The sequence below is a fragment of the Acinonyx jubatus genome, chromosome D1, assembly GCF_027475565.1.
Source record: "Acinonyx jubatus isolate Ajub_Pintada_27869175 chromosome D1, VMU_Ajub_asm_v1.0, whole genome shotgun sequence".
NCBI lineage: Eukaryota > Metazoa > Chordata > Mammalia > Carnivora > Felidae > Acinonyx > Acinonyx jubatus.
In genome coordinates this window covers 91,723,754-91,748,117 of record NC_069390.1, presented here as the reverse complement: position 1 = coordinate 91,748,117, position 24,364 = coordinate 91,723,754, and the positions used below count along the sequence as shown (strand labels likewise).

Here is a 24,364-nt window from a genome sequence, read left to right as displayed (position 1 = left end):
GGCTCAGAGTTCCAGCCAGCCCGTCTTGCTGACAAACTCTGGCCACCTAGTCCAAAAGAGGAACCCCTTACCAAAAAGAATCATGTGCCCTCGATGCATGATAGTGAAGGGGTCCACTTCTGTGCATATCTTTGGATGGCAGTGGGTGGCAATGTGCCCACAGCATGTATCTCTGTGGATGTGTGAACAGTGTGTGTTTCTGTGCCTCTGGGTCGGGATGTGTGTCATTTAAATGAGGCTGTACACGGTGCTGCTCCTGCCTCTGGATTATTTGAGTCTGTCTTTGATTCCCGTCCTTGCCTTTCTCTGTCTACCTTTTCCTTACCTCAGAGACTGCCCATCCCCCAGGGCAAGCACAGTGGCCAGTTCCGCGTAGGCGCCTCAAGTGGGCTGTTGATGAAATGCTTGTTTTGCGGATGGAACTGACAGTTGCCATTTCTGCTCTTCCACCGCAGCCAGTGTTCAGAGACGCCCTCACCCCACACAAGGGCGTCTTAGGAAGAGGGAAGGGCTGGGCTGCCTGTGTGGGAGTTTAGGGGGGGCATGTTGTAAAGATACTCCCCCCCCTCCAGCTCTGACCAGCAGGAAGAAGGGCCCAGAGGCAGCGCAGCCTGCAGAGGGATGTTGCCTAGCAACTTGGGAGACTTTACTGCAAACTCGCTAAATCCCGAATTCCTCGGCTCTAATTTGGGAAGAGAAAAGCACAGAGTCCAGGCCTGATACCCATTCTATCCCCAATTTCCTCCTTCCCTTTCCCCTCTGGATTCTGAATTTGAAGTTCAACAAGAGCTGGCACAAACCAAGGCCCCAGATGTGCCCGTGATTTAGGCAAGGGACTGAGTTCCAGGACATCCTGCCATTTGGTGGAGGTGGGGGGGATCGAGGATGTGCCAGAGACAGATTGGGGAACAGATTTTCAGTTACAAGGGTGGGTGGGTCCCAAACATGCTGGGAGAGACACCCCTATGCCCCAAACCCTGGAATCCCGGCCAGCTTCCAGCTCGGTTTGGGAGCCTAAGCTGACTAACCCCATTCCCATCATGAGTGGCCACCAGAATTTCCCTCCCACTCATTTTCCCTTTGGCAAGCAGAGCCTGTAGCCTATTCAGGTAGGAAGGAAAGCGTGCAACAGCTATGCTATGACTGGCCAGTGGCTGTGGATTCACTGCAGTGCTGTTTTAAGATCCCCTCTCCCAACCAGAACCACAGGGCATTTTCCCCTCCTTGCCCGCTTCAGTTATTGAGCCTGAGCAACAGCCATCCTTTCTTTCCTTCCCTCCTCTGGGAGCTTAGCTGAGAAAGACTTTCTTTCTACTTTCCTCCGAGATGGCCCACTCTATCCATTTAACAAGCCACACTGCCAGCTCCAGTACCCTGACTGGCTAGGGGACACTGGCCACCACAATCCAGTCAGGCTGCTGCTCCACAATTCTCCTCCCCTATCTCCTTTTCCCAGCCTCTCACAAAAGCCCACATCCTTCCTCCACCACAGACCCCAGAAGACAACGATTTTTTTATATTTCCCAATACTAGGGTTTAGGGTATTTTTCTTCCTCCCAGGCAAGGTGAGAGTGGCTTTTTTGTTTTATTCTGAAGCAAGATACCAAGAGGTTAGGGAGATTCTAGTATGGGAAGGGAAGGATGTTTCTCTGAAGCCAGTATCTATGCATAAATATATACATTAGATAGATGATGGATGATTGATAGGTGATAGATAGATAGATAGATAGATAAGGATGTAATGCAACATCTCGGATAGGGTGACTACCCCTGTGTCATACGTCTGCATGCACACGTCTGCATTTATCTGCACAGCGTGTGTGTACAAGTTCTGTGCAATTATTTTTGTACGTTGTGTCTGTAGAATCTGTTGAAGAAGCGCACATTTTAGTGAGCCCGGGCAGTATCATATATGCACATGTGGGGCTTGTGAGCTTTTGTGTTTATGTGTGCTCATCCCCAGGTTATGTATCAACAGCTTTCTTGATTCCCTAGCAGAGTGATGATGGGACTTTTTAAACGCACGTCTTAGGGGCTTTTTTATGAGGACTGGCGGGGGTGAGGGGAGGAGGAGTTAGAGCGAGCCATATTTGGGACTCCAGCTGAGTTGTGCAAGTGTGGGGAGGTGGGTGAGAGGTGCGTGGTTTTCTACATATGGGTGGGAGAGGTGTTGTGCCCAGATGTGAGTGTATTTGTGCCCGGGTAGTCGGGGGCCTCCTTCTGCCCGCGGCGGCATACATCTGCCTGGCAGTCTGCCGCCTCAGCAAACAAGGGGGTTGAGCTTGAGAAGCTGGGGTGTGTAGGAGGAATGGATGGAAGTGTGTAGGCGGAGGGGTTGGGGCTGGTGGGGGAGGGAGGCGGAGGGAGCAGGGAGGGGGCGTGGCCCTCCCTGCAATATCCCCGCCCGCCCTGCCCAAGGCTTATCCTGATTGGCTTCTCGACCGAAGGGCTCAGGTTACATTCGCGAGCAGAGCGGAGCGCGGGAGAGAGGACCCGAGAGCAGAGCGGCTGTTTCGACGCTGGTCAGCGGGCGCCCCAAGGCCCCAGAGTCCCCACCCAGACCCCACCCCTGCCCTGCGCCAGCCTGTGCCCCAGCCAAGGACCCCCAACACCAGCATGGACTGCTGCACCGTAAGTTAGAGGGCCGGGGGGACCGGCACTCTGCCTAATCTGGGGCAAGGGGTCCCCAAGAACCCCCCCCCAGAGGGAGAGTAAGGGATGGAAGCGCATTTGAGGGTGCAGAAGACCCAAGAGCCATAGGGGTGCCTGCTGAGACGTGGGTGGTGGGTGGTGGAAGGCACTCGCCTGACTTGGAGCCCTAGGAAAAATGCTCCCCAACTCGCGGGGGCGTCTGGGCGCCCAGCCGCCAGGCAGCCTAGGTTGGACTGGGAACCCGGCAGGGCTCTGCAGCAAGGAAGCTGCAGGTTAGACGAGAAGAGGAACTTCCTCCAGAGAGTCGCTGTAAACTGTAGCGAAGCTGCGGCGACTCCTTTCGGTATCCTTTCCCCCTGGCTTTTGCCCTCGCCCCGTTCCCCATCCCACTGCCACCGCCGTGGGTGGGCAGACGGGATGATCTCCATGACCCTCGTGCACTGTACAGAGCAGGATGGGACAGTCGTTCATATCGGTTAGCTCAGTAATGATGATGGGCAGCAGAGAGCCTAGTCAGTTGGTTCTGGGGAGGGGTTGGCCCGTCCCCCAACGCCTTCTAGCCCTGGAAGGGGGCTGGGTGAAATGACCGCGAGAGAGCCCTGCTGGCGAGGGAAGGAAGTGTCTGCAATTTGTCAGCGCCCACGGAGACCTGGATGCGGCAAGTGCCTAATGCCAAAGTAGGTTGCTGTTAAGGTGACTTGGGTATGAAGGCGCCCGGCACAGGACCTGGCTCCCTGCACACTAGAGGAATACAGTGATCATGCGTATATAAAGTGTGTTTATTTTTTTTAATTTTTAATTATTATTTATTTTTAGCCCCTATCTATGGAGAAAGACCACTCCAAAGCCCTTGCCTTCTGTCATTCAGTCAACCCGGCTAATGATAAGGTTATGACTTTGCCTGCCCCCCCCCCCACCCTCCACACTACGCTTACAAAAGAAAAAAAAAGTGAGGTTTGGAAGGAAAGAATAGCCCAGTTTATAAGAGGTGAGACTTCGTACCAAGAGGCAGAAAGAACTTAGGGACAAATTGTTGTGATAGTTATTATGATTTAATAATATCGGTAATATTTGTCACTTTGTGAATGTTTGCCATGTGCCTGACTTTATATTTAATCATCCCAACAACCCTGTGAGGCCCTGTCCTAGATCGGCAGAGCTAAAGGACTGAGCAGGAGGCAGCCCAATTGTCAAACTGTGCAGAGGGCAAGAAAAGGGAGAAGAGGTGACAGGGGCAGAAGGCTGGGACAGGGCTGGAACTGGGCACCTTCCTACCTCATCTCCATTATGTGGAGGTGGACTCCTAGCTGGAAGGGAGCTGGGACATGGAGAGAACAGAGTGCATCTGGGGTCTAGAGGCAGGGCCCTCTTTTTTTTTTTTTTTTTTTTTTTTTTTTTAAGTAAGCTCTATGCCCAAGTGAGGCTTGAATTCACAACCTCCTCAAGATCAAGAATCGCATGTTCTACCCACTGAGCCAGCCAGGCACCCCAAGGCAGGAAGGACTCTCTTCATCTTTCATTCTGGGGCTCTCCTTGCTGACCATCTGACCTGGTGTTTGGGAAACACTTAATCCTGCCTTATTTCCTTCTTACCCCTTGGTAAGGAGGCTCAGACAGAAATGAGAAGAAAACCTGCCTCTTTTTTTAAGAGGCAGTGCTGTCGATTCAAATGTACCAGTTGCTGATTTACATAGTCACATATATGTGCCTTTCCTACATTCACTTAATATGAAAAGGCAAAGACATTTTTTTGGACCCCACTCCTTTCTTTCGCTTGGTCTAGTTGAACTTAGAGGTCTAGCTGAACTCATAGAAATAATTACCTGTCCTGAGGCAGTCATTAACAGCCAGGCTTCTGAATCCCATCACAATTTGTTAGCTCTGCTGGCCTCTGCTAAGTTACAAAATGTCTCTGAGGCTGTTTTTTGACCTCTGAAATGGGGATTCAGTGAGGTAATGTGTGCGAAGCACTTAGCACAGGGCCTGGCATACAATAAGCATTAGGAAGGGATAATTCTTAAAGCTTTTAGGATTTGGGACCTAAAGAAGAATTTATTCATCTAGGCTAAATTCCACTTGTGGCTGAAGAAACTGAGACCCTCACGGGTGAAGGGATATGCCCACTTGGGACCAGAAGCCTTGGCTCCTGTTTTAGCCACTAGTGCACTTTCCACCTCCAGTTCCTACAGAGCTCTCAGGCACACATCATCAGATCTTGGCTTTAGAAGGCACCAGCCCAGGAACCGTGACGCTTCCCAGATTCCTTTTACTCTCTCTAGCAGTTCTGCCCTGAGAATTCAGCTGGAGTGAGAGGAGGCTGATTGGGGGAGGAACAGTGTGTTGGGTGGCTTTTCCTCTTGTTCCAGGTTTCCATTCTGTATCCAGCTGGGGTGGGTAGAGACAGCAGGTTGGCCTTAACATGACTGGGGGAAGGTACTCCTTCCTCCACAGCTACTGGCCAAAGAGAGGTGGGTCAGGAATGGGTTTATGTTGTTGTTGTTGTTGTTGTTGTTGTTGTGATCATTGTCCTCTGTTGAGGAGACACTTCACTGTTCCCTAAGGATATCCCAAGAGAGGCCTGAGCTCTAAGAATCAAGGAACCCAAAAGAGTTGTTTCTGATGACAGGTGGAGACTAAGATGTCAGAGAGCGCTAGACCTGCAGAAGACAAAAAGAGTGTCAGTCCCCTCCACAACCACACTGGCTTCTGAATAACTCCTTTTAACTGCATTTAAATCAATCGTGGGCCTCTTGAGCACAAATTGCAAAACTCTGAAACCCAGGAAATGACAACAGCATTGTGAAGCATGATGAGCGGAAGCCATTTTTAAAATAGTAATAGTCCTTAGGAGACAGAAAAAAAAAGGACAATTCTTAGAAGCCAGAGGGCCAAAGCAAAAGCAAAATGCCTTTTTAACTCCATAGTAACTATCTGCATCCCAACCCACATTCATGCTGTAATGTTAACCAATAAAGGGGCACAGGGACGGAGGCCCTCTCCATTCCAGAGCCTTACCTCTAAAATCAATGCCATCTATTCCCTAACCCTTTCCACTGTCAGATAGGGCAGGTTATGGGAGACAGAAACCTGAGGCGTAGGGGTGGATGTGATTATTATAGGCGGAACCATATGAAATTGTTTTTATATGACCACTTTCGGCCTACAGAAACAACTATTTCACATAAACTTATTAATTAAAAGAATCATAGTAATAGATACTATACATTGAGTGACTAGATTGTGCCAGAAACTTTATGTGTATCATGGGGTTTATTGTTCCTCACAACCCACAGAGGTAGATGTTATATCCTGATTTCAGATGAAGGAGCTGATATAAGACATTAGATAACTTGTCCCAAACCACACAGGTAGCAAGTGGTAGAGCTCGGGTCATTATCTTGATGGCCTCTGCTGATTTTTATGGAATAGGGGTTAAAAATATACTCTGGACTCTGACATACAAGGGTCTAAATCATAGATACCATCTAAATCATAGTAACCATCTGTATCACCTCATGTAAGGTTTATAAACACTTAAGTCATCTGTTTTAGTAGGGGTAAACTAGGATAACAATAAAAGGTGCGTCATAGCTTTGCCAGGACTAAATAAAATAATGTCTGTAAAACACTGTGTTACTGTGCCTGGAACAAGGGAAGTGCTTAATGGGTAGCTATTGTCATAATTCCTCTCTTCTGGAGCACACAAGGCTAAGGGCTACTTGCTCCTACTCATCTTTCCTTTGCCTTTTTTTGGAGTGAAGCCTTCTCAGCTTCTTCCAGACCATCTCCTCTCTTCTGTGTTTGAGTGCCTCCTGGGGAACATTAGAAAAGGGAGAGTCCATGGCAAAGCAGTCTCTGGGCCTCTAGCCCTAGGGAGAAGGAGGCTGACTCCAGGGGCTAGCCCCACTCTCACCCTAATTCCAGCACTGAGTCCTGGTGTGATTTTACTCAGGGAAGGGACTGGCCTGATTCTTCTACACCCTGTCCAAGAGAATCCTGGACTCCTGCAAGGAGCCCTTCTGAGCGGAGGCACCCTCTGAAGACAAGGGGAGGGGCAGTCACGTCCACCAGTCCCTCTCATTGTTTATTTTGCTCCTCCCAGCCCACCAGCCATCAGTTCTGCAGCTCCTCAGCCCTGCTGATGGTGAAGGACCCTTCCCTCAGGGCTATCTGGCTGTCTTGTACCCCGTCCCACCGTCCCACCGTGCACGTCTCTTTCCCGAGTTGGGAATAGGGCCGTGGCCACCTGACCCCCTGACCCTTCCTTTTTGCTTGCCGTTCCCTAGGAGGGACACACACACACGCACAGCCCTTCCTCAGCCCTTCTCGACGCGCCCGCAGCTCCCCTCTCTGCGCTTCCCACTCGTGCGTCTCCCTCGTCTCAGCCCCGCAAGGCTCTACTCCTACCCTATCCTCGCGCGGGGTCTCGGCCCAGTCACCCCACAAGTACCCCCTGCCCCGCCCCGCCCCCAGGAGAGCGCGTGCTCCAAGCCGGACGACGACATTCTAGACATCCCGCTGGACGATCCTGGCGCCAACGCGGCCGCTGCCAAAATCCAGGCGAGTTTCCGGGGCCACATGGCAAGGAAGAAGATAAAGAGCGGAGAGCGCGGCCGGAAGGGTCCGGGCCACGGGGGAACGGGCGGAGCTGGGGGCGCCCGGGGAGGCGCGGGCGGCGGCCCCAGCGGAGACTAGGCCAGGTGAGGCGGGCGGGGCGCGGCGGGCCGCAGGGTTCCCCTTTCCCAAGCCCGGGACCTGCTGCGAGCGGCCCCGCTCCCCACCCCCCACCCCGGGAAGGAGTGCGGACTCAGGGCGTGCAGCGGGTGGAGAGGTGGAGAGGGAGCTAAGGGTGGGGGACTTACCCCCGGGATGTGAGGTGGGTGGCTGGGAGGAGGCTGAAGGTGCTGCGGGCTCCGAGAGCTCACCTGTTCCTCTCTCTCCTCCCTCCCTCTTGCCCCGCCCTGGACCGAAGAACTGAGCATTTTCAAAGGTAATGAATACGACTCGGAAACGGGTGGGAGGCCTGAGTGGGAGAAAAGGACCCAATCGTCCACCCTTCCCTCTGCCCGCCCTCACCCCCTCCCAGCCTGAGGGTTTCCTGATCCATCTGGACGCCTGAGGCTGCGACAGGGACACACCTGGACCTATACAGAACCGCAGCCACCCCCATTTGGCTGCACAAACGCGGCCTGAGGCTATAAACACACTGAGGCGCACGCACGCACGCACTGGCCGCGGGCTTATTTCAGCTCAGTGACTCGGGTTGGGGGTTCTGGGTGACTGGGGTCCCCTGGCCCTTCCCGCCCTTTTGTCCTGGTTCGGGAAGGGAGAAGGAAGAAGGAGAGGAAGCACCGGGGAGGGCAGGTGCTCAGACCTTCTCTGTCCTCAGTTGCCAGGAGAGACGGATGGCGCGTCCCCTTCGCAGTGATGAGACTTCCCTGCCGTGTTTGTGATCCTCTCCTTTCCACCAACCTGCCAGCTTCAGGAGCCCTCCCTGCGTCCCCAGAGACTCCCACTCCCAGGCAGGCTCCATCGAGGAGTCGCTAAGTCCGTGCCCTTTTAGTTAGTCCTCCAGTCTAGAATGGTCCCCATTCGCCCTTTCTTCCCACCCTAGCCCCAAACCCTGCGCTCCCACATCTTCCTTCTTTTGCTTCTCGCCCACCTCCGCCAGCACCCCGCATGCAGCTCTGCCTCCGCAGTCTCCGCGCACTTCCCTGCGCGCACTGCGGGGGGCGCCCTAAGCGTCGCCCAAGTATACTCACTTAAAAAAAAAAAACAAAAAAACAGTCCTTTCGTTCTGTGCGCAGCTGAAGGGGGCGCTCTGCGTCTCTGTGCTGTTCGCGCCCCAGCCTAGCCCCAGAATTTTGGCTCTGGGGCGAGGAGAGAGGGGAAGAGGGTTTTCATGGTGCCGGATGCCTCTTGCTCTGATCGTAAGGGAAGTACCTATTTCGCACCTATAACCCCACGCCTGCCTGTAATCTGCTTCCCCTCCCCACCCCCCCAGCGCACCCCGAGAGCCGCCTCTCCAGCTCTCACCTTGTTTATGCAAACGCCGAGCGCCTGGGAGGCTCGGTAGGAGGAGTCTGCCGCGGCCCCGCCCCCGCCCCTGCTAGCCCTGCCCCCGCCGGGCTCCTGGGGTTGTGGCCCGAAGGATTTTTATCTCCGTGTGTGCATGTGACCGTGCTGGGTTGGAATGTGAACAATAAAGAGGAATGTCCAAGTATTCAGAGGGTGCCAGAGGGGAGGGAGTTTGGGTGCACAAGGCCACCACCTGAAGCTTGGGCAAATTTCACTTGATCAAACCAAAAAGTGGAGGTGAGCAAAGGGGAAGAGGACCTCTGTTAAAACCTACTCCCTTGGAGCCAAACTTCCCACCTACAGCATCACCTCTAGGACTCCCAACCCATTCCGTCTCCTATTGGTGAAAAGGAATTTGCTATGCCGGCAGAAAGAAGAGGGAGACCATATGATACCCAAAGGCTTTAATTCTTGATATTCCCCTTCAAGGACAGGGGGAGAAATCAGACAACCATAGGGAGCTTGGACTTGGTGGTCGTCACACTGCTGGAAGAGGGGGGTCTCTGCAGGAGCCCTTTGCTAGAATCTGGTCTCACAGAAGTTTGCTCAGAAATCCCAGGAGCAATGGCATCCTCCCTGGTAGATATAAGCAAATTTTTAGGGAAGGCTGGCGGCATCCCTCAGAGGTCTCCGCCCCCCATCCCATCCTCTAACCTGAGGACTTCACATGTTTACTGTGCATGAGAATCATCTGTGGAATTTTGGCTGAAATGAAGATTCCAGGTCCATCACCCTCGCCCCCACAGATTCTGCTTCAGGAGGGATAGGAAGCAGCCTGAATCTGAATGTTTAACAAGCTCCTGGTATGTTCTGTCCAGGTAATCTGAGGACCACACTCTGAGAACTAGCGCTCTGATCCCTATTCAGGACCCAAAGGTTGACAAGCTGAAGCGGTTGACACAGGCAGCTTTTGCCTCTCCTTTCCTTACTACCCCCACCCAGAAAAACTGAACTCCGCTGAGGGCTCAGGGCAAATCCAACTCCTGGCATCCACATCCTGTAGATATGTATGAAAAGGCCTCAAAAACTGAAAATTCTATGAAGTATGAGGAGGTTGAGGGAAGCCATGAACCAAGTCCCCCACCCTGCACACTGCTCACACACAAATGCACTTGCTGTACTGCCCCCCCCCACCAAATCCCAGAGCTGAACAGCACTCCTTACCCCCAAACACCCCTAAAGATGTCAGAATTTGAGGGCTGGAGTCACCCACTCATAACCTAAGCCCTTTTCTCCCTTTCTGTACCCTCCCCCAGCCCTCCAGCTCACCGAATGTCACTGCCCCCATATGTCTCCTTGGGCCTCTTCCTCCTGTCTTTCTGGAACCTTATCAGGCAGAATGCAGCAACTGACAACAACAGCACGCCCAGGAGCACCCCAATCAGAGCCCCAGCCACTCGGCCTTTGGATGGGTCTAAGGAGACACAGGAAGATCAGAGCAGCAGACTTTCCTTTGCCCCTCCCCAGATAGTTCCATGCAGCCTCTCCAACCCAGGCCTGCCAGCTGGGACTCTGCCCAGTGTCCCCTACCAGTCACAGAGAGGGTCAGCTCACAGGATGCACTGCCCATCTGGTTGGTGGCCACACAGCGGTAGGTGCCCGAATAGGTCAGGGAGAGATTGGTGAGAATGAGTTGGCCAGACACCTCATCTAGAGAGTAAGGAGGAAGCCTTCCATCATTCATTTGAATCACAGTGAGCACCTACTAAGATGAAAGCAAATTTCACTACCTCCTTACAACAATCCTGTCAAGAAGGGGCTAACCTCATTTATTAAAAGTGGGGAAGCCGGCTCAGAGAAGGAAAGTAACTGTCTAAGGTGACCCAGAAAGTGCCAAAGCCACTGCCACTTCTGTATTCTTTCCACTCTACACAGCTGCCTTTTCGGAGGATGGGGAGAAGGCAAGGAATTGGGGAGGGATGCTTGCTAGCTGATGTCAGGTTCCTGGTTGGGGGGGGGAAGTCTTGATTGTTAGAAACTGTAGTCTCTGGGGTGACTCAGCTCACCCAAATGTCTTCCTAAGCTTTTTACTTTCCCTTTAGAAGCCAGAGCATACACCAGATGATCTGGAAGGTTCTCTGGATCCATAAAGGAGTTGGCTGGGGCTGGGGCTGGAGCAAGCATGAGGAGGCTGAGAAGCCAAGGCTCTTACCCAATTATATGTTTCCTCCAAAGAAACTGACTGTGACTCAAGCCAGTCCATGCTACTCTGCCTCAGTTTCCTCTCTAGGAAGTTTGGCAATGATTCATGACCCTTAAGAAATCCCCAAAAGTGGGACTCTTATGCCCCCTGCCTTCCACTCTCTTCTAAGATATCAGGAATACGTTTAAGTTAAAAAATGCTCCCAGGACCGTAGAGCCACAGATTGCAGGAAGATAGACAGGAGGGAGCAATACAGGACACCAAGAAAGATGAAGGGAAAGGTATAGCAATTTGTCTCATACCCACAGGCATGGAATTGATAGTGTGGGTATATGGAGTCTAGAGACAGATTTGCCCCAGTCTTGAGTCCTCTCTTCCCAGATGTTCTGGGCCCTTACCTTGCACCATGCTGCCAAGAGAAGGTGTAGGGGAAGATCCAAGGCGTACCCAGTTGTACACTGGCCTGGGGGCTCCCTGGGAAGAACTGCATTTCAGTGCAGCAGAGCCCCCCACAGAGGTCTGACCACTCTTACTGCACAAGGGACTACTGGGAGGCACTGCAAAAATCACAGAAAGTACCTTAGCAATCTTTTAGCCTCACTCCCATTAAATGCTAGAATTCCTGCTCCAATACTCCTACCAAATAGTAGTCCACTTCTGTTCACATTCCACTGCATCCCCAGGAAATGATTCCCACTATTGGAAGTTCTGATTGTTAGAAAATTCTTCCCCATACTGAGCCAAAATCTGTGTTAATATAACATCCACCCATTTGGTCCTAACTTCTGCCCTCCAGGCCCGCAAAGAGAAATGAAAAATCTCTCCTCCACAAGACAACCCTTCAGATATTTGAATGCTGTTGTTATACACCTCCTAAGCCTTCACTTTTCCATCTAGACATCCCCAGCCTCTTTAATAGTTTCTGTTTGCTCATCCATGAGCAGGCTCTAGGTTGGAGTAAGATGGAAACTCTGAGCACAAAGTTGCTGCTTTGTGAGAGGGGCCCTTGTTCCTTTAGTGGCCACTCTCCTTCTCTGCCACTCACCTAAGGAGAGAAAGAACCTGGGCTACAAATGAGACATTCTCTCAAAGATAGAGTTGTTGGGGCCATGACTCAGATCCCTATGTATGGGAAGGCCTTTCTCTCTCATGAATCTTTTTTTTCTAGGGGCCGAGGGAGGAGTCATTCTTCAAGGAGGGTGGGGCAGGAGTAGGACCATCTAGATTAGAAGACTTTGGGAAGGAGGCATTTTCCTTTGGGGTCCCCAGTGCAGTTGTATGCTTGGGCTGGAAATTGAGATATGGGGTGGGGAAGGGGGGCGGTAGAGAGAAGATTTAGCAGATTTAGCAGGGCCACTGCAATCTTTCGTGGTACATGGGTGTCTGGTAGGTCCCCAGCCGGCCTTACCCAGCACAGTAAGGTTGATTAGCCCCAACCCATTTGTGTAGAAATCTGGTGGGTTATTAACTTGGCAGAGGTAGGTTCCAGTATCCGAGGGGTGGACATCAGTCAGTTTCAGGGTGGCTACCCCTCCTGTGGGGGGGTTCTGAAGCAGGCTGGCCCTCTTTGCCTGAGAACCAGTTGGATACAGATGGCCATTGGTGAAGTACAGGATCTGGGGAGAAGCAAAAGACACACATGTGTGCCTTTTTCTGCCTGGTGTCAACTCTACAGTCCTTTCTCCAAAACAAAGAGGCCCCTCCTTTAGGGGCACCTGGGTGGCTCAGTCAGTTGAGCTTCTGACTCTCCATCTCGGTTCAGGTCATGATCTTGAGGTTGGTGGGATTGAGTCCTGCATCCGGCTCTGTGCTGACAGCCTGAAACCTGCTTGGGATTGTTTCTCTCCCTCTCTCTCCCCACCTCTCAAAATAAATAAATAAACTTAAAAAAAAAAAAAGAGGCCCTTCCTTTATATCAGACAGGGAAACTGATGCTCTGGAGTCAGAACCAGCAAGGTCTATCTGTCCCCAAATACCATCCCTTCCTAGGTGCTACTTGAGCTAGATTTATTGCTTTCAGCTAAGCATAGCTCTTGATGGGGAGAGAGGGTTGGGGAATTAATGCAAATATTCCTGGAAGGGGCATCATTTGATCCTACTAACAGTCTCCAGAGCTTAGCCTCAATGGGTTTATTAACGGAAACTGGGACTGCGCTAGAATAGGGGAGTTGCACGTCGGAGCTAGGAGAGAGGAGGCTGGATACACAGAGCCATATACGGGATACAGGGTCGTGCAGGCTGTGGTCCTAAGAAGATCTAGAAAGAGTCCACTCATGTTTTCCTCGGAGCTCACTGATCCCCAAACGCACCCTCTCTGACCCCGCTCCCTCATCCTGGGTGGGCCCTCTGTACCAGCCCCTCCCAGCCAACCCCACCAAGAGGCAGGAGGGCCGCCCCGCTGGAGCGCAATTGCTCTCAACTCACGGGATGGGACGCAGAGAGGGGCTTCCCCGGCGGCACAAAGCTCCACTCCAGGGCGAAGCTGTCTCCCACCGACGTGCTGTAGCTGCAGGTCAGCTCGGCGGTCTTGCCCACGGGGGTGCTCAGGGGCTCGGCGGGCACCTTCACCTCCACGGCTACCCCGGGGTCTGGGGGACGCAGAAGGAGGCCGGCGGGAGGAGCGCTCGACGGCGCCAGGCCCGGGGTTGGGGTGGGGCGGAGGCCCGGCGCCAAATCCCGGCGGTCTGAGGGTCCGGCCCCACCTTCGGCTCCCGAGGCCGAGGCTGGGGGCTCCCTCCCTCCTGCGGAGCTCACCTACCTCCCCGCAACCCATCCCTTCTCGAAACCTGAGTTTTCCGGGAGGGAGGAGCACACACCCCAGCCGGTTTTTTTGTGGGTAAAAGGACTGAGACTGGGTCAGGTACGCGGGTGTGTTTGCCAGAGAAAGGAAAACAATGGTCGGGTGGTGGTTAGACCCTCCCGGGGAGACCCAACTTGCCTGCCCGCCTGCGCTTGCGCGCCTGTGGCCCTCGCCCACCCGGCCTCCGACGCCCTCTCCAGGCCTCGCCCCCGCCGTCCCGAGCCCCCTCCTCCCAGCCCGACCTGCAGAACTGAGCAGGCCCCAGGAGCCTGGAGGTCAGGCCGCGCCCCCCCCCCCCCCCCCCCGCCCCTGCTCTGACCGCGGTCCCTCCCAGCCGCCTCCTCACCCAGGCAAGCGAAGCCCAGCAGGGCCCCACAGAGCAACAGCCCAGAAAGCTGGGCCATGGCCGAGTCCTGCCGTCCAGCCGTCTATGGGTTGGTCTGGGCGTCTGGGTCTGGTGGGGAGGGAGGGCGGCACCCACAGGGCTGCCTCCTCGAGCTGGGCAGGAGCGAGACTGGCTATCTCAGAGCAAACAAGGGGAGAGGCCTGTGCCCTCAGGTAAAGAAATGCTCCTCCCTCCTCTAGGCCCAATACTGGAATCATTCTAGCCCTGCTCCCTTTTTCTGTCCTCTTTCCCCCCAACTAATGAAGCTGTCAGGCTCTGGGACAAGGGCTGGGCTTGGGTGGGCACCCAAGGGGAAGGGGTTGGAACTGGAGCTCTGTGTAGGCAAATGGTCACCCTGGAAGAAGAGGGGGGCATTCTGATAACAAACGACATCACCACTTTGGGGCCTCACCCCAAGCATGAGACCTGGGCAGAACAGAAGACCCTTTCTGATCCCTTCAGAGATGACTATTCCTTCCAAGCCCTTCTTCTTTTCTCTGAGATCCCTTCTTTGGCATCTGTATCACCACTTGCTGTGAGGTAGAAGTCTCCGTGGAAACTAGAGCCACATCCCCACTCCCAGAGCCACTCCATTTCAGGGGCAAAGAAGTCTTGGAGGAGAGACCCCACTCTTGATAGGAAAGGGTGTGGCAGAATTGGGGCACCTGCCTGTACCATGTCCAGCTTTCCCCCACTACCGGGGGGTCACTGTTGGCTGGGCAAGGAGATGTGTTTGTTAAGGACTCAGTGGTCTGGGAGAAAGAGGCATAAGTCAGGTGACTCTTCCCACCCCTTAAGAAGAAGCTGGATGGGGCGCCTGGGTGGCACAGTCGGTTAAGCGTCCGACTTCAGCCAGGTCACGATCTCGCGGTCCGGGAGTTCGAGCCCCGCGTCGGGCTCTGGGCTGATGGCTCAGAGCCTGGAGCCTGTTTCCGATTCTGTGTCTCCCTCTCTCTCTGCCCCTCCCCCGTTCATGCTCTGTCTCTCTCTGTCCCAAAAATAAATAAACGTTGAAAAAAAAATTAATAAGAAGAAGCTGGAGATTAAGAGCACCACACCCCAAGCTTTGGGAACTCAAGCCCTAGCAGACAGGGCACCAAATTTCATCCCCTTACCCCCCAGAGTGGATTAGGATCTTCCCAGCCTTAGGCTTCTGGGGCCTTCCCCCGGCCACCTGATAGCAAATGACCCTTTTAAAGATTCTGGGAAGCTGTGTGGAGAAGCGCTCTTGGGTTTGAAAAGGCAATTTGACTCTCACTTTCCATACAAACACAATGCATCTTTATTAAAATTTGCAAAATAAAAACAAAAACAGACATTTCAAGTTAGTTTAAAAAATACCTTCTCTATCCCCTGCCCCAGCAAAACCCAGCCAAGCCAGCAGGACAGGTTATCTGAATGCAGGGAGCTGGCTCAGGAGTGAAGGGTGATGTTAGATGGGGTGGAGTACAGATCAAGGGGGCCTGGAGGACTCCCTGACTGGCAGTCCCCACCAGGGCCCCAGTGGGCAGGTAGCCAACCTCAGCAGCATTCACTAGAGCCACTGAGAGAACTGGGCAAGGGGGCGGACGCTCTTCATAATCTGAGGTCCACTTCCCCTTCTACCTCCTGAAAATTTGAGTCTTAACTGAGACTCAGTTTTCCCATAGGAAAGAAAGGTGGGGGCAGAGGACTGGAGGTCTAGAAGGTGGTCTCCCAAGACTCAGGCCTCTGTGCTAGGGGTGACCGCTAGAAGAAGGGGATAAACCAGATAGCTTAGCTAGCAAGTGGCTGGACCATCACACCAGAGACCCAGCCTGACTCTGGGCGGGCACCATTACGGGGACAGCACCCATGCGGCTCAGAGTGGAGGAAGACACCCCACCAGGGCTGGGGGATGTTGGCTGAGGGTGGGCCCCATCTGTCCTGAGCAGCCTGGGTGAGGGCCGGACCTGACTGGAAAGGCTGGGTGTGGGGGTCAGTGCACCAGGCCTGGGAGGACCTTGGGGTTGCCGGAGGGCTCGTGCTGAGGTGACAGATGAAAGGGTCCCGTTCTTGGAGATTGTGTCTGAGCCCTTGGGCCAGGGCAGGGTCGGGGGAGCAATGGCATCCTCCCTAGTCATCAAAGGAGTAATAAGATGTCAGAAGCTGGATGGGGGAAGAGGGGGGATTTCTACCTGCTTTGTCTTACTCCCCCCTCACACACCAGTTCACTCTCCTCTCCCTTAAAATCCCCCAATGGAATGATGTTTCAGTCACTGCCCACCTTTCCTTTAGATGACAGCTGCCTAAACTCCCAGCTGGGGGAAGCTAGGAGAACCCCATTGGGACAGAGACTGGGGACACTTACTTAATGTCATTGGCCGGCTCCTCTAGGGCCTTGCTCCGGCGATGGTACAAGAGGACCAGCCCAGCGAGCAGTCCTAGTCCAACCAGAGTGCCTACAACGGCTCCAGCAACAACAGCAGGCCCTGGCCCTGGGGAAACCTTGGTGTCAGAGGGAGATCCCCAGCCTTTCTCCACTCCCTCCAATCCCACTACCCCACTGCCACCATTAACAGTTTTTCTCTTTTTCCATGTTAAGAAGAGGGGTTGACTGTCAGCAGGAAATGGTCAGCCAGCCGGTGACCAAACATTTGGACAAACATTTGACCAGGACAAGCAGACAGGCCTCCTCTCCTCTTGCAGCCCCACCCCCACCAGTGACCAGTCTTCTCCTTAACCACACTTACCCCTCACTGACCTGTGCTCACTTCCAAGGTCACATTGCACTGGGCACTGCCCACCTCATTGTGGGCCTTGCAGATATAGACTCCGGACATGGAACTGGAAAGGTTTGTGAGGCTTAAAGACCCCCGGATGGCATCTGTGGACACAATTTGACCATCAGTCCAGGGACCTTCTTTCCCACTGAAAAATTCTGCCCCTTCCAGGATGTCCTCTTTGATTCTCTGGGAGACTCGTGGTGGGAAAAGTTGTGACCACCATGCTGAGTTCTCCCCCCAGGTACAAAGCTTCTAGCTCCATGCCCCTCTCCATTTCTTCTGCGCAGTGTCCCCAACTGAAATCTAAAAAGATTTAAGGAGGAATTGATGCCCAGAGAAACCCAAATATCAGTTTGGGTTTCTGTTCCCAGATTGGCGGTGTGGTGAAAAAGAAAATATTAGGCTAGGAATCAGAAAACCTGAGCTCCCGAATAGGCCATGTGACTTTAAACAAGTTACTTCCTCTTCCTGGGGCCCAATTTCTTCACCTATAAAATGGGGTAATATGACCTCCATGATGGCATTAAAAGCATTATATGAAATAATCATTATAACAGTTAAAGTTTATTGGTTGCTTACTCTATGCCAGAGACTAAGTCCCTTATGTGTACAAATTTGTGAAAATTTCACAACAAACCTATGAGATAAGCACTGTTAAAAAAAAAAACAAAAAAACACAACTTTTGGGAAGGCTGGGGGGCTCGGTCGGTGTGTGTCTGACCTCTTGATTTTAGCTCAGGTCTTGATCCCAGGGTCATGGGATTGAGCCCGCTCAGTGTGGAGCCTGCTCAAGATTCCCTCTCTCCCTCTGCCCCTCCTCCCCCTCTGTAAAATTAAAAAAAAAAAAAAGTAGCTTAAAAAATAAATATATTTTTATATATTTATACACCCATTATAAAATTGGTCAAATGAAAAGTAGAAAAAGGGACAAATTGAAAACTCATATACCCACTACTTAGATTCAACAATTGCTAACATTTTGCTATATTTATTTCATTTCTCTTTTCATGAGATGTTTTTTTAATTTTTTTAATGTTTATTTATTTTTGAGAGAAAGAGAGACAGAGCATGAGCGGGGAAGGGGCAGAGAGAGAAGGAGACAGAGAATCAATCCTAAGCAGGCTCTAGGCTCTGAGCTGGGAACCCACAAACTGGGATCATGACCTGAGCCCAAGTTGAACACTTAACCAACTGAGCCACCCAGGTGCCCCAAAGAATTTTTGTGAGACATTTAAAAATAAGTACTTCAGCATGAATCTCCAAAAAATAAGGACCCTGACCCCATAACTATAATACCATTGCCACACCCAATAAATTAATAGTTCTCTAAAAGAATGATCTAATACCTAATAATAACTATCTAATTATCCATATTGAAAACGTTTCAATTGTCCCCAAATATCTTTTGTAGCTAGTGTGTTCAAATCAGGGCTGTGATATCCGCGTTTTACAAATGAGGAAGTGGAGGGGCTTCTGGATGGCTCAGTTGGTTAAGTGTCTGACTTCAGCTCAGGTCATGATCTCATGGTTTGTGAGTTCTAGCCCTGTGTTGGGCTCTGTGCTGACAGCTGGGAGCCTGGATGGAGCCTGCTTCAGATTTTGTGTCTCCCTCTTTCTCTGCCCCTCCCCCTTCCTCTGCCCCTCCCTCTCTCTCTGCCCCTCCTTCTCTCTCTCTGACCCTCCTCTACTCTCACTCTCTCTCTCTCCCTCAAAAACAAACAGTAAAAATTTTAAAAATAAAAATAAATAAAAATAAATAAATGAGGAAATGGAAGCACAGAGTCACACAGCTAGTCAATGGCCGGGCTGGAATTCGAATGCAGATCATCTGCTCTAGACCCTCTTCAGTAACAAAAGTACATACAAAAGTACATAGCATGCAGAAGCCCTCAACACAGTGCCTGCACCTGGTGGGTCATCTTTTTCCACCCTTCTCCCCACGTCCTCCTCCACCCCAGTACCTGGCAGCATTGCCTCCCCTTTTCACACACCCCCCCCCCCCGCAACCCCCCCCTCCCCATACCTCTCATCCTTCCCTGCCCCAGCCACACACTCATTTGTCTCCAGAAGTTCCCTCACCTAAAACTGGTGCAAAGAAAACCTGGGCGGATGGGGGTGCCCGCTCCCACTGGTATTGGGCAGCTGGCTTACTCCGGGGGGACTGGCAGCTCAGGGTCACGTTCGTCCCCACACGGGCCACACCCAGGAGACGGCAGGATGGAGGAGCTGGAGGAACTGGAGCAGGGAGACAGGTTAAAAATTCAATCCCCAGGAGCCAACAGACCCCCACCTCCACCACCTCCTACACTCCCCGCCTCCCTCTTCTGTCACTCCATCTGCCCTCCTCCAACCTTTACAGGCAGCCTTTTGGGAGAGACCCGCCTGACCTCCCTGGGGGCTGGGGCGGTATTGCAAAGTGTGTGCTTCACACTTACCCAGCACACTGAGTTCTAAAGTTTTGCTGCTGTGGCTCCTATTTATGCCTTGATGGTCTTGCACATTCACAGAGCAGCGGTAGGACCCAGAGTCTTTCTCCCGGAGGCCCTGCAGCCGCAGCGACACGTTGTGGGAGGGCATGGAGTAGACCAGGGATACCCCAGGTTTGCTTGTCGTGGTCCTGCTGATGTACGCCAACACCTGGTGTGGGGCACGACGCCTCCTGGTTATCACATGTATGCACTGTGCCCACGGGCTCAGCCAATCCCCTCCCCCACACCGGCAGTCTTCAAGTGCTCCTCCCCTGCACCCATCCCCTCCAACCTGTACCAGCTCCCCATTCACCCTGTTCTCCCTAGCCACCCTCACTGGCCCTGGGTCCTCTTTACCACGACGCTTCTTGATCCCCTGTGCCTTGTCTCTTTATCTCCCACTTGGGGTGTTTAGAAAGGTGGTATAATGGGTGAGGGATAATGTAAACAGGGGGTATTTATGACAGAAACTTAGAATCAGGGATAGATCCAGGATTTTTAAAATACCTTTTTTTAATCTTCTTTTTCTTGAAGACGTCCCCCCTTCCCTATGTATAAGTTCAGGCCCTGCAAAACTTACATCTACCCCTGTAATCTCAGTTTCTGTCACACATACCCCCTATTTATCAAATGACTTCTAGAACATACTTTTCAGAGCCTAGGGAGGAGCTCATGCAAATAAGGGGCTCTGAAAATGACATTTCATTGGCTTCTGGGTAAATCTGCCTCTGAAAATAGGTCTGATGTTAGGAGGTGGAGGGGGGGTGGGGCAGGAGCCTACCACTTGCCTCTCAAAGGAGTGTATGAAGGGGCAGCGGACAGAAAATCACGTGGGAAGAGAAGTGGCCTGTGACAGTGCCCAAAGCACAGAGAAGATGAAAATAGGGTGATGCTCAGCTTTTTAAAATTATGGAATATTTGCCCTAACCCTTCCTTCCTCCTCAAACCCCAATCCTCACTGCCCCTCCTCAAAGCAAAGCAAAGCAAAATGCCTTTCCACTTTCCAGTGTTTCGTGTGCTGGATTTCTAGGGAAAATTGGGGACAAGAAAATTCTTTGGGGCAGCCTCCAAGCTCAGAACAAAAACTGAGCCCATGAGGGACCTTGCATTTTCCTGAAACTCCTTCCCTGTCCCCCATTCCCTGGCCACCCCTCCTGTTCTCCTCAGCTCTTCCCTGCCCTCAGTCACAGGGTGTAGCCAGCCTCCGGCTGAGATGCTTTCCTCCCTCACCTGGTTCAGATCCTTCCCTTCTTGTTCCAAGAACCACATCACGGTGAGCAACTCCCACGTCTGGCCGGAGGACACCTGCCCTTGCAGGGTGTACCACACTGGGAGCACTACTTCTGCTCCTTCCACCGCCTTCAGCTTGGTGAGGCCAGCGGGCACGTGGAGCTCCAGCTGGGCCTGCGAGGGGGACGCTGGGGACAAGAGCCGCAGGTGTGAGCGCGGAGGGCTGGCTTCCCACTCTGCCTGAGGGCCCTGCCCAGGGCAGCAAAGGAGAGGACGAACCTTGCAAGATCCCACACTGCCCAGGGACGGCAGACCTAGTGTCCTGCTTTGGGATTTTATCAGACCTTATTCTCCACAACCTCAGATCCTGGGTTCATAACAGGGTTAGGGACACATTTCTGTACATTTATTGGTATCCAGATTTCAGAGCACCAGGAAGAGGGGGCAGATTTCCAGTGGGGAGGAGAAGACATCTGAGAGGAAGGGTAGGTTTAACACTTTTCATCTACACTCTGCATAGCCCACTTGCTCCCCCAATTTCCCTGGGCCAGAGTGGGTCTCGATGCTGCTGAGGGTCGCCAGCGATGGGCAGAGGGGGTTGGAAGGCCTGCCGGTTACCGATTAACCCGCGCGGCTCCTTCTGATCTAGCGCTCCACCTGGCCCACTGACGGTAGTGCTCCCCAGGCCCCCAGGCTCAGTCCCGACCCAGGGACTTCCCCAGGAAAGCTGAGAGTTGAGAACCCAGAAAGGGGCCCTTTTTGGGTCCAGGCGATCCGGACGGGTCCTGTGAGGTTACAGGAACTCTTGGCAGAGCGGGAACACGCATGATGGTCCCCTGATAATCAAGTACAAATCTTATGTCTGTGTGCGTATGGAGTTCAGGCGGTGGACTGGGGTGTCAGTTTCAAGGAGCGGACAATGGAATCTATGCTTGCATGATGGCGTCCAGAAACATTCACGTTCTGCCCTTCAGAGAGGCAATGGAGCAGCCCAATCCTAAACCCTTCCGGGGGCGGGCGGATAACCTCGGGCTTGTGCCCGGCCAGGCCTGAGGATGCTGGCCACCGTAGTCCTTGGCCTCAGCACTCTGCATTGGAATCTGAGATGCCATCTCTACATGGTGACCAGGCGGCCAAGGCGCGGACAGAGGCTGCACGCAGGTCCGGCTTTCCGCCCTCCAGGAGCAGGCCCTAAAGGCCTCTAAGGGCCAGGCGCAGATCCGGCCAGGATGCGCGCCACCCCCACGGCTTTCCGGCTGTGCGTCTTTACAGAACCCCCGGCCCTATTCCTTGGCCTTCGCCGCACCCCCCTTATCCATTTCCTGGCGGGTCCCCGCGGGCCGGGCGGGAAACTTGTGCCCGGTGATAAGGCAGAAGACAATGACGGAGGCGCAGCTAGACCGGAGGCTCTAGAGGCGAAAACAACCTCTGCCTCAAGGAGCCCGACCCCCCTGGGGACCTGGCCCGCTCGCCGAGCGGGGAGGCCGGGGACGCCGGGAGGCCTTCGGGCAGTGCCGGATCTTCCCTGGCCTTTCTGGAGCACACTCCCGAGAGACCACAAACGTTTCCCCTTGGGAACCCTGCCTGGGTCCCGGGAGAGGCAAGAGCTTCTTCGCCATAGGCGACCCCGACGACCTCCCCCAGGTCCTGCATTTATCCTACCACTTTGCAAAAGGAAGACTAGGGGTGGTAAAAGATAGTGATGGACACACTGCGGTCTGGGCACACGCCCCAGTCAGAAACCAATGGCTGAAGGGGGCCAGAGGCTTCCCTGCCCTCGGGTCTGGGTGCCCGCTGCAGCAGAAGCCCCTTTTCGCTCACAAGGTCCGTGGTGCCCTGGGGAGAGGACACCGGAGTAGTGGGTCTGAGTGCAGGACACAGGGGCACCCCAAGAAAGGGACCCTTCTGGCCCACTCTGAGACCAGAGTGAGAGAGCAGGCAAGGGCCTAAAGAGCACAAAAATGGGCCCGCTCCCCGGGGCTACTATTTTTAGTCTCCTTTTCTCTGAGAAACTCCCCCCGCCGGCTTCTCACGCCCCAGGGGCAGCAGCGCAGAACCGCGGAGGAGCGCGGAACAGACTGGCCTCCGGGAGAGCCCAGTGCAGCCTAGCCCAGCAGAGCGGATGCCTGCCCCAAGCGCCCGGTGGCGGCCAGAGTGCCATTTAACTCTAGAACAGCCACGGAGAGGTCAGCAGCCCCCTGCAGTGGCCTGCTGGGGACGTTGAGCCTGGGCTGTCGTGTAAAAACTGGGGTTCAAAGTTAGGATAGAAAAAGAAGAGGTTACAGGAGAGATGTAGACCAGGCCCAAGCAATGAACTTGGACTTTTCTCTTCCCTTGCTTCCCAAATGGCCAGCAGGGAGATGGGGGAAAGGCAGAAGGGAAAGGGGCATTGAGGTTGACCTTGGGAGAAGGGAACTGAGAAGTTAAGGGATCCTGGAGTAGGCCCACGAAGCCTAAAGGGGCAGAAAGATGTTCCATCTTCAGTGTGGCCGGTGGGCTGCTCTAGAGCCCTCTTTGTCTGGGGACCCACTTCATGTCCCCACACCTTGCAGCACAAAGCTAAAGGGGGCACGGGTGAGCATTAGGTGTTCCCCATCTCGGACCCCATCACTGTGACTGAATCGTACTGCATAGCTCTCTGCATCTGGTGACTTCCAAAGTGAGAGAGATAAGGGGTTAAAGTTGACCTTGACAAACTCACCCTTCACCCTATTCGGGATCCTTGAAAAAAGATGGCAAGAAAGCCTTGGAGTAAGTGAAACGAGCTTAGAATGGGCTTAGTTCATGATGGGTCCTTTTCCCTCCAGATGTAGGAATGGAAGCCCTCAACACTCCTTAGGCACTTGCTCCAAGGAGGCACCCTTCCTCTCTGACTCTTTGAGGAACTTCTTCTCTATTTCCTTTGTCCCTTTGGCTCTGGGAACCAATGGGGGTGGTGGTGGACCTCGTGGGGGGGGGGGTCACAATTCTGCTCCTCTAGGCATTCAAACCCCTCCCCCACTTCCTGTGTCCCAAGTGACCTCACGGTCATGCTTTTGGGGCACCTCCCTTTATTCCCAGGGCAGGAAGCAGGAGGGGGCTAGAGAGAGGATCTGGGCTGGGGAATTGACACGAAGTGCATTTGTTCAGCCTGGGATCCAGGGAATTCCTGGGGGTTCTTGCACATCAGCTTGTGTGGGGGGTGGGGGATATGAGGGGGGCTGGAGTTAAGTCCTTAAGCTCTTTAGCCAGTGTCTCATCTAGTAGCTCAGTTCATCCGGCTCTGCTGGGTGGAGGTGGGGAGTACGCATGAGGAATGTTCCCACATCTCGCGGTAGAGGTCTACCCAGCTAGATGCCCTGTCCCTCTCCCCTACTACACACACACCGCACCCAAAGTGGTAGCTGTCGAGGACGACACGGAGACAGAAGTCAATACCAGCCAGCGATGCCCTCCCTGGGTGCGGAGAGGGCGGAGGAGTGTGGGGGGAGGAGGAAGAGAGTCAGAGGCGGGAGTCTCCTTCCATCCAGTTCCTCACCAGTGCCCCAAACCACCTCCCTCGGGGGCTGTATTCATCCCATTTCCCATCTCAAGTTACCCCCCCACCCCCCGCTCCGGTCCCGGGTGGCACTCACCGAGGGTACTCAGCCCCAGGAACAAAAACCGCAGCAAGTTGGTCGCTGGGGACCTGGGCAGGGAAACCATGGCCCCCCTTCCTGGCCCCGACGGAGTCAGGGGCGCCGGCTCCGGGACTCAGCGACCGACAGGTGCTAAGGCGGCTCCGCAGCTGGGGCGGACGCGGGAGCCCGGCCACTGACACCAAGGGCGGCTCTAGCCGGAGTCTGTGCGCGCGTGTCCCGCCGGCAGGGTGGGGACCGACGGGGA

General features: G+C 53.6%; 3 protein-coding genes across 3 annotated transcripts; 1 reads left to right on the top strand and 2 right to left on the bottom strand.

The window, feature by feature from the left end:
- The first annotated feature begins 2,444 nt into the window (after window positions 1–2,444).
- Window positions 2,445–8,875, top strand: NRGN (neurogranin). The gene is made up of 4 exons (XM_027036814.2): window positions 2,445–2,631; window positions 7,126–7,352; window positions 7,625–7,642; window positions 8,042–8,875. Exons 1-2 carry the CDS (start codon window positions 2,617–2,619, stop codon window positions 7,345–7,347), a joined length of 237 nt encoding a protein of 78 aa, XP_026892615.1. The 5' UTR covers window positions 2,445–2,616; the 3' UTR covers window positions 7,348–7,352; window positions 7,625–7,642; window positions 8,042–8,875.
- On the bottom strand, window positions 8,210–14,856 carry VSIG2 (V-set and immunoglobulin domain containing 2). Its single transcript, XM_015074084.3, has 7 exons — window positions 14,020–14,856; window positions 13,298–13,461; window positions 12,282–12,489; window positions 11,272–11,430; window positions 10,261–10,380; window positions 10,000–10,144; window positions 8,210–9,306 (listed from the first exon to the last, which is right to left on the bottom strand). The coding sequence occupies exons 1-7, from the start codon at window positions 14,075–14,077 to the stop codon at window positions 9,174–9,176; spliced, it is 987 nt and encodes a 328-aa protein (XP_014929570.1). The 5' UTR covers window positions 14,078–14,856; the 3' UTR covers window positions 8,210–9,173.
- A 460-nt stretch (window positions 14,857–15,316) lies between these two features.
- ESAM (endothelial cell adhesion molecule) lies at window positions 15,317–24,364 on the bottom strand. Its single transcript, XM_015074083.3, has 7 exons — window positions 24,115–24,364; window positions 20,501–20,688; window positions 19,238–19,439; window positions 18,882–19,037; window positions 16,781–16,903; window positions 16,388–16,514; window positions 15,317–16,152 (listed from the first exon to the last, which is right to left on the bottom strand). The coding sequence occupies exons 1-7, from the start codon at window positions 24,182–24,184 to the stop codon at window positions 15,837–15,839; spliced, it is 1,182 nt and encodes a 393-aa protein (XP_014929569.1). The 5' UTR covers window positions 24,185–24,364; the 3' UTR covers window positions 15,317–15,836.

Excerpts from the sequence above, each read along its gene's own strand:
- VSIG2 (XM_015074084.3), bottom strand. The coding sequence starts at position 14,077 with ATGGCCCAGCTTTCTGGGCTGTTGCTCTGTGGGGCCCTGCTGGGCTTC. Across the intron at positions 10,145-10,260 it reads GCTGACCCTCTCTGTGACTG|ACCCATCCAAAGGCCGAGTG; the intron begins GTAGGGGACACT and ends GTGTCTCCTTAG. Across the intron at positions 9,307-9,999 it reads TATGGGGGCAGTGACATTCG|GGAGGATGCCATTGCTCCTG; the intron begins GTGAGCTGGAGG and ends TATATCTACCAG.
- ESAM (XM_015074083.3), bottom strand. The coding sequence starts at position 24,184 with ATGGTTTCCCTGCCCAGGTCCCCAGCGACCAACTTGCTGCGGTTTTTG. Across the intron at positions 19,440-20,500 it reads AAGGGAAGGATCTGAACCAG|GTGTTGGCGTACATCAGCAG; the intron begins GTGAGGGAGGAA and ends GCCCCACACCAG. Across the intron at positions 16,515-16,780 it reads GACCTTGGAAGTGAGCACAG|GGCCAGGGCCTGCTGTTGTT; the intron begins GTCAGTGAGGGG and ends AGGTTTCCCCAG.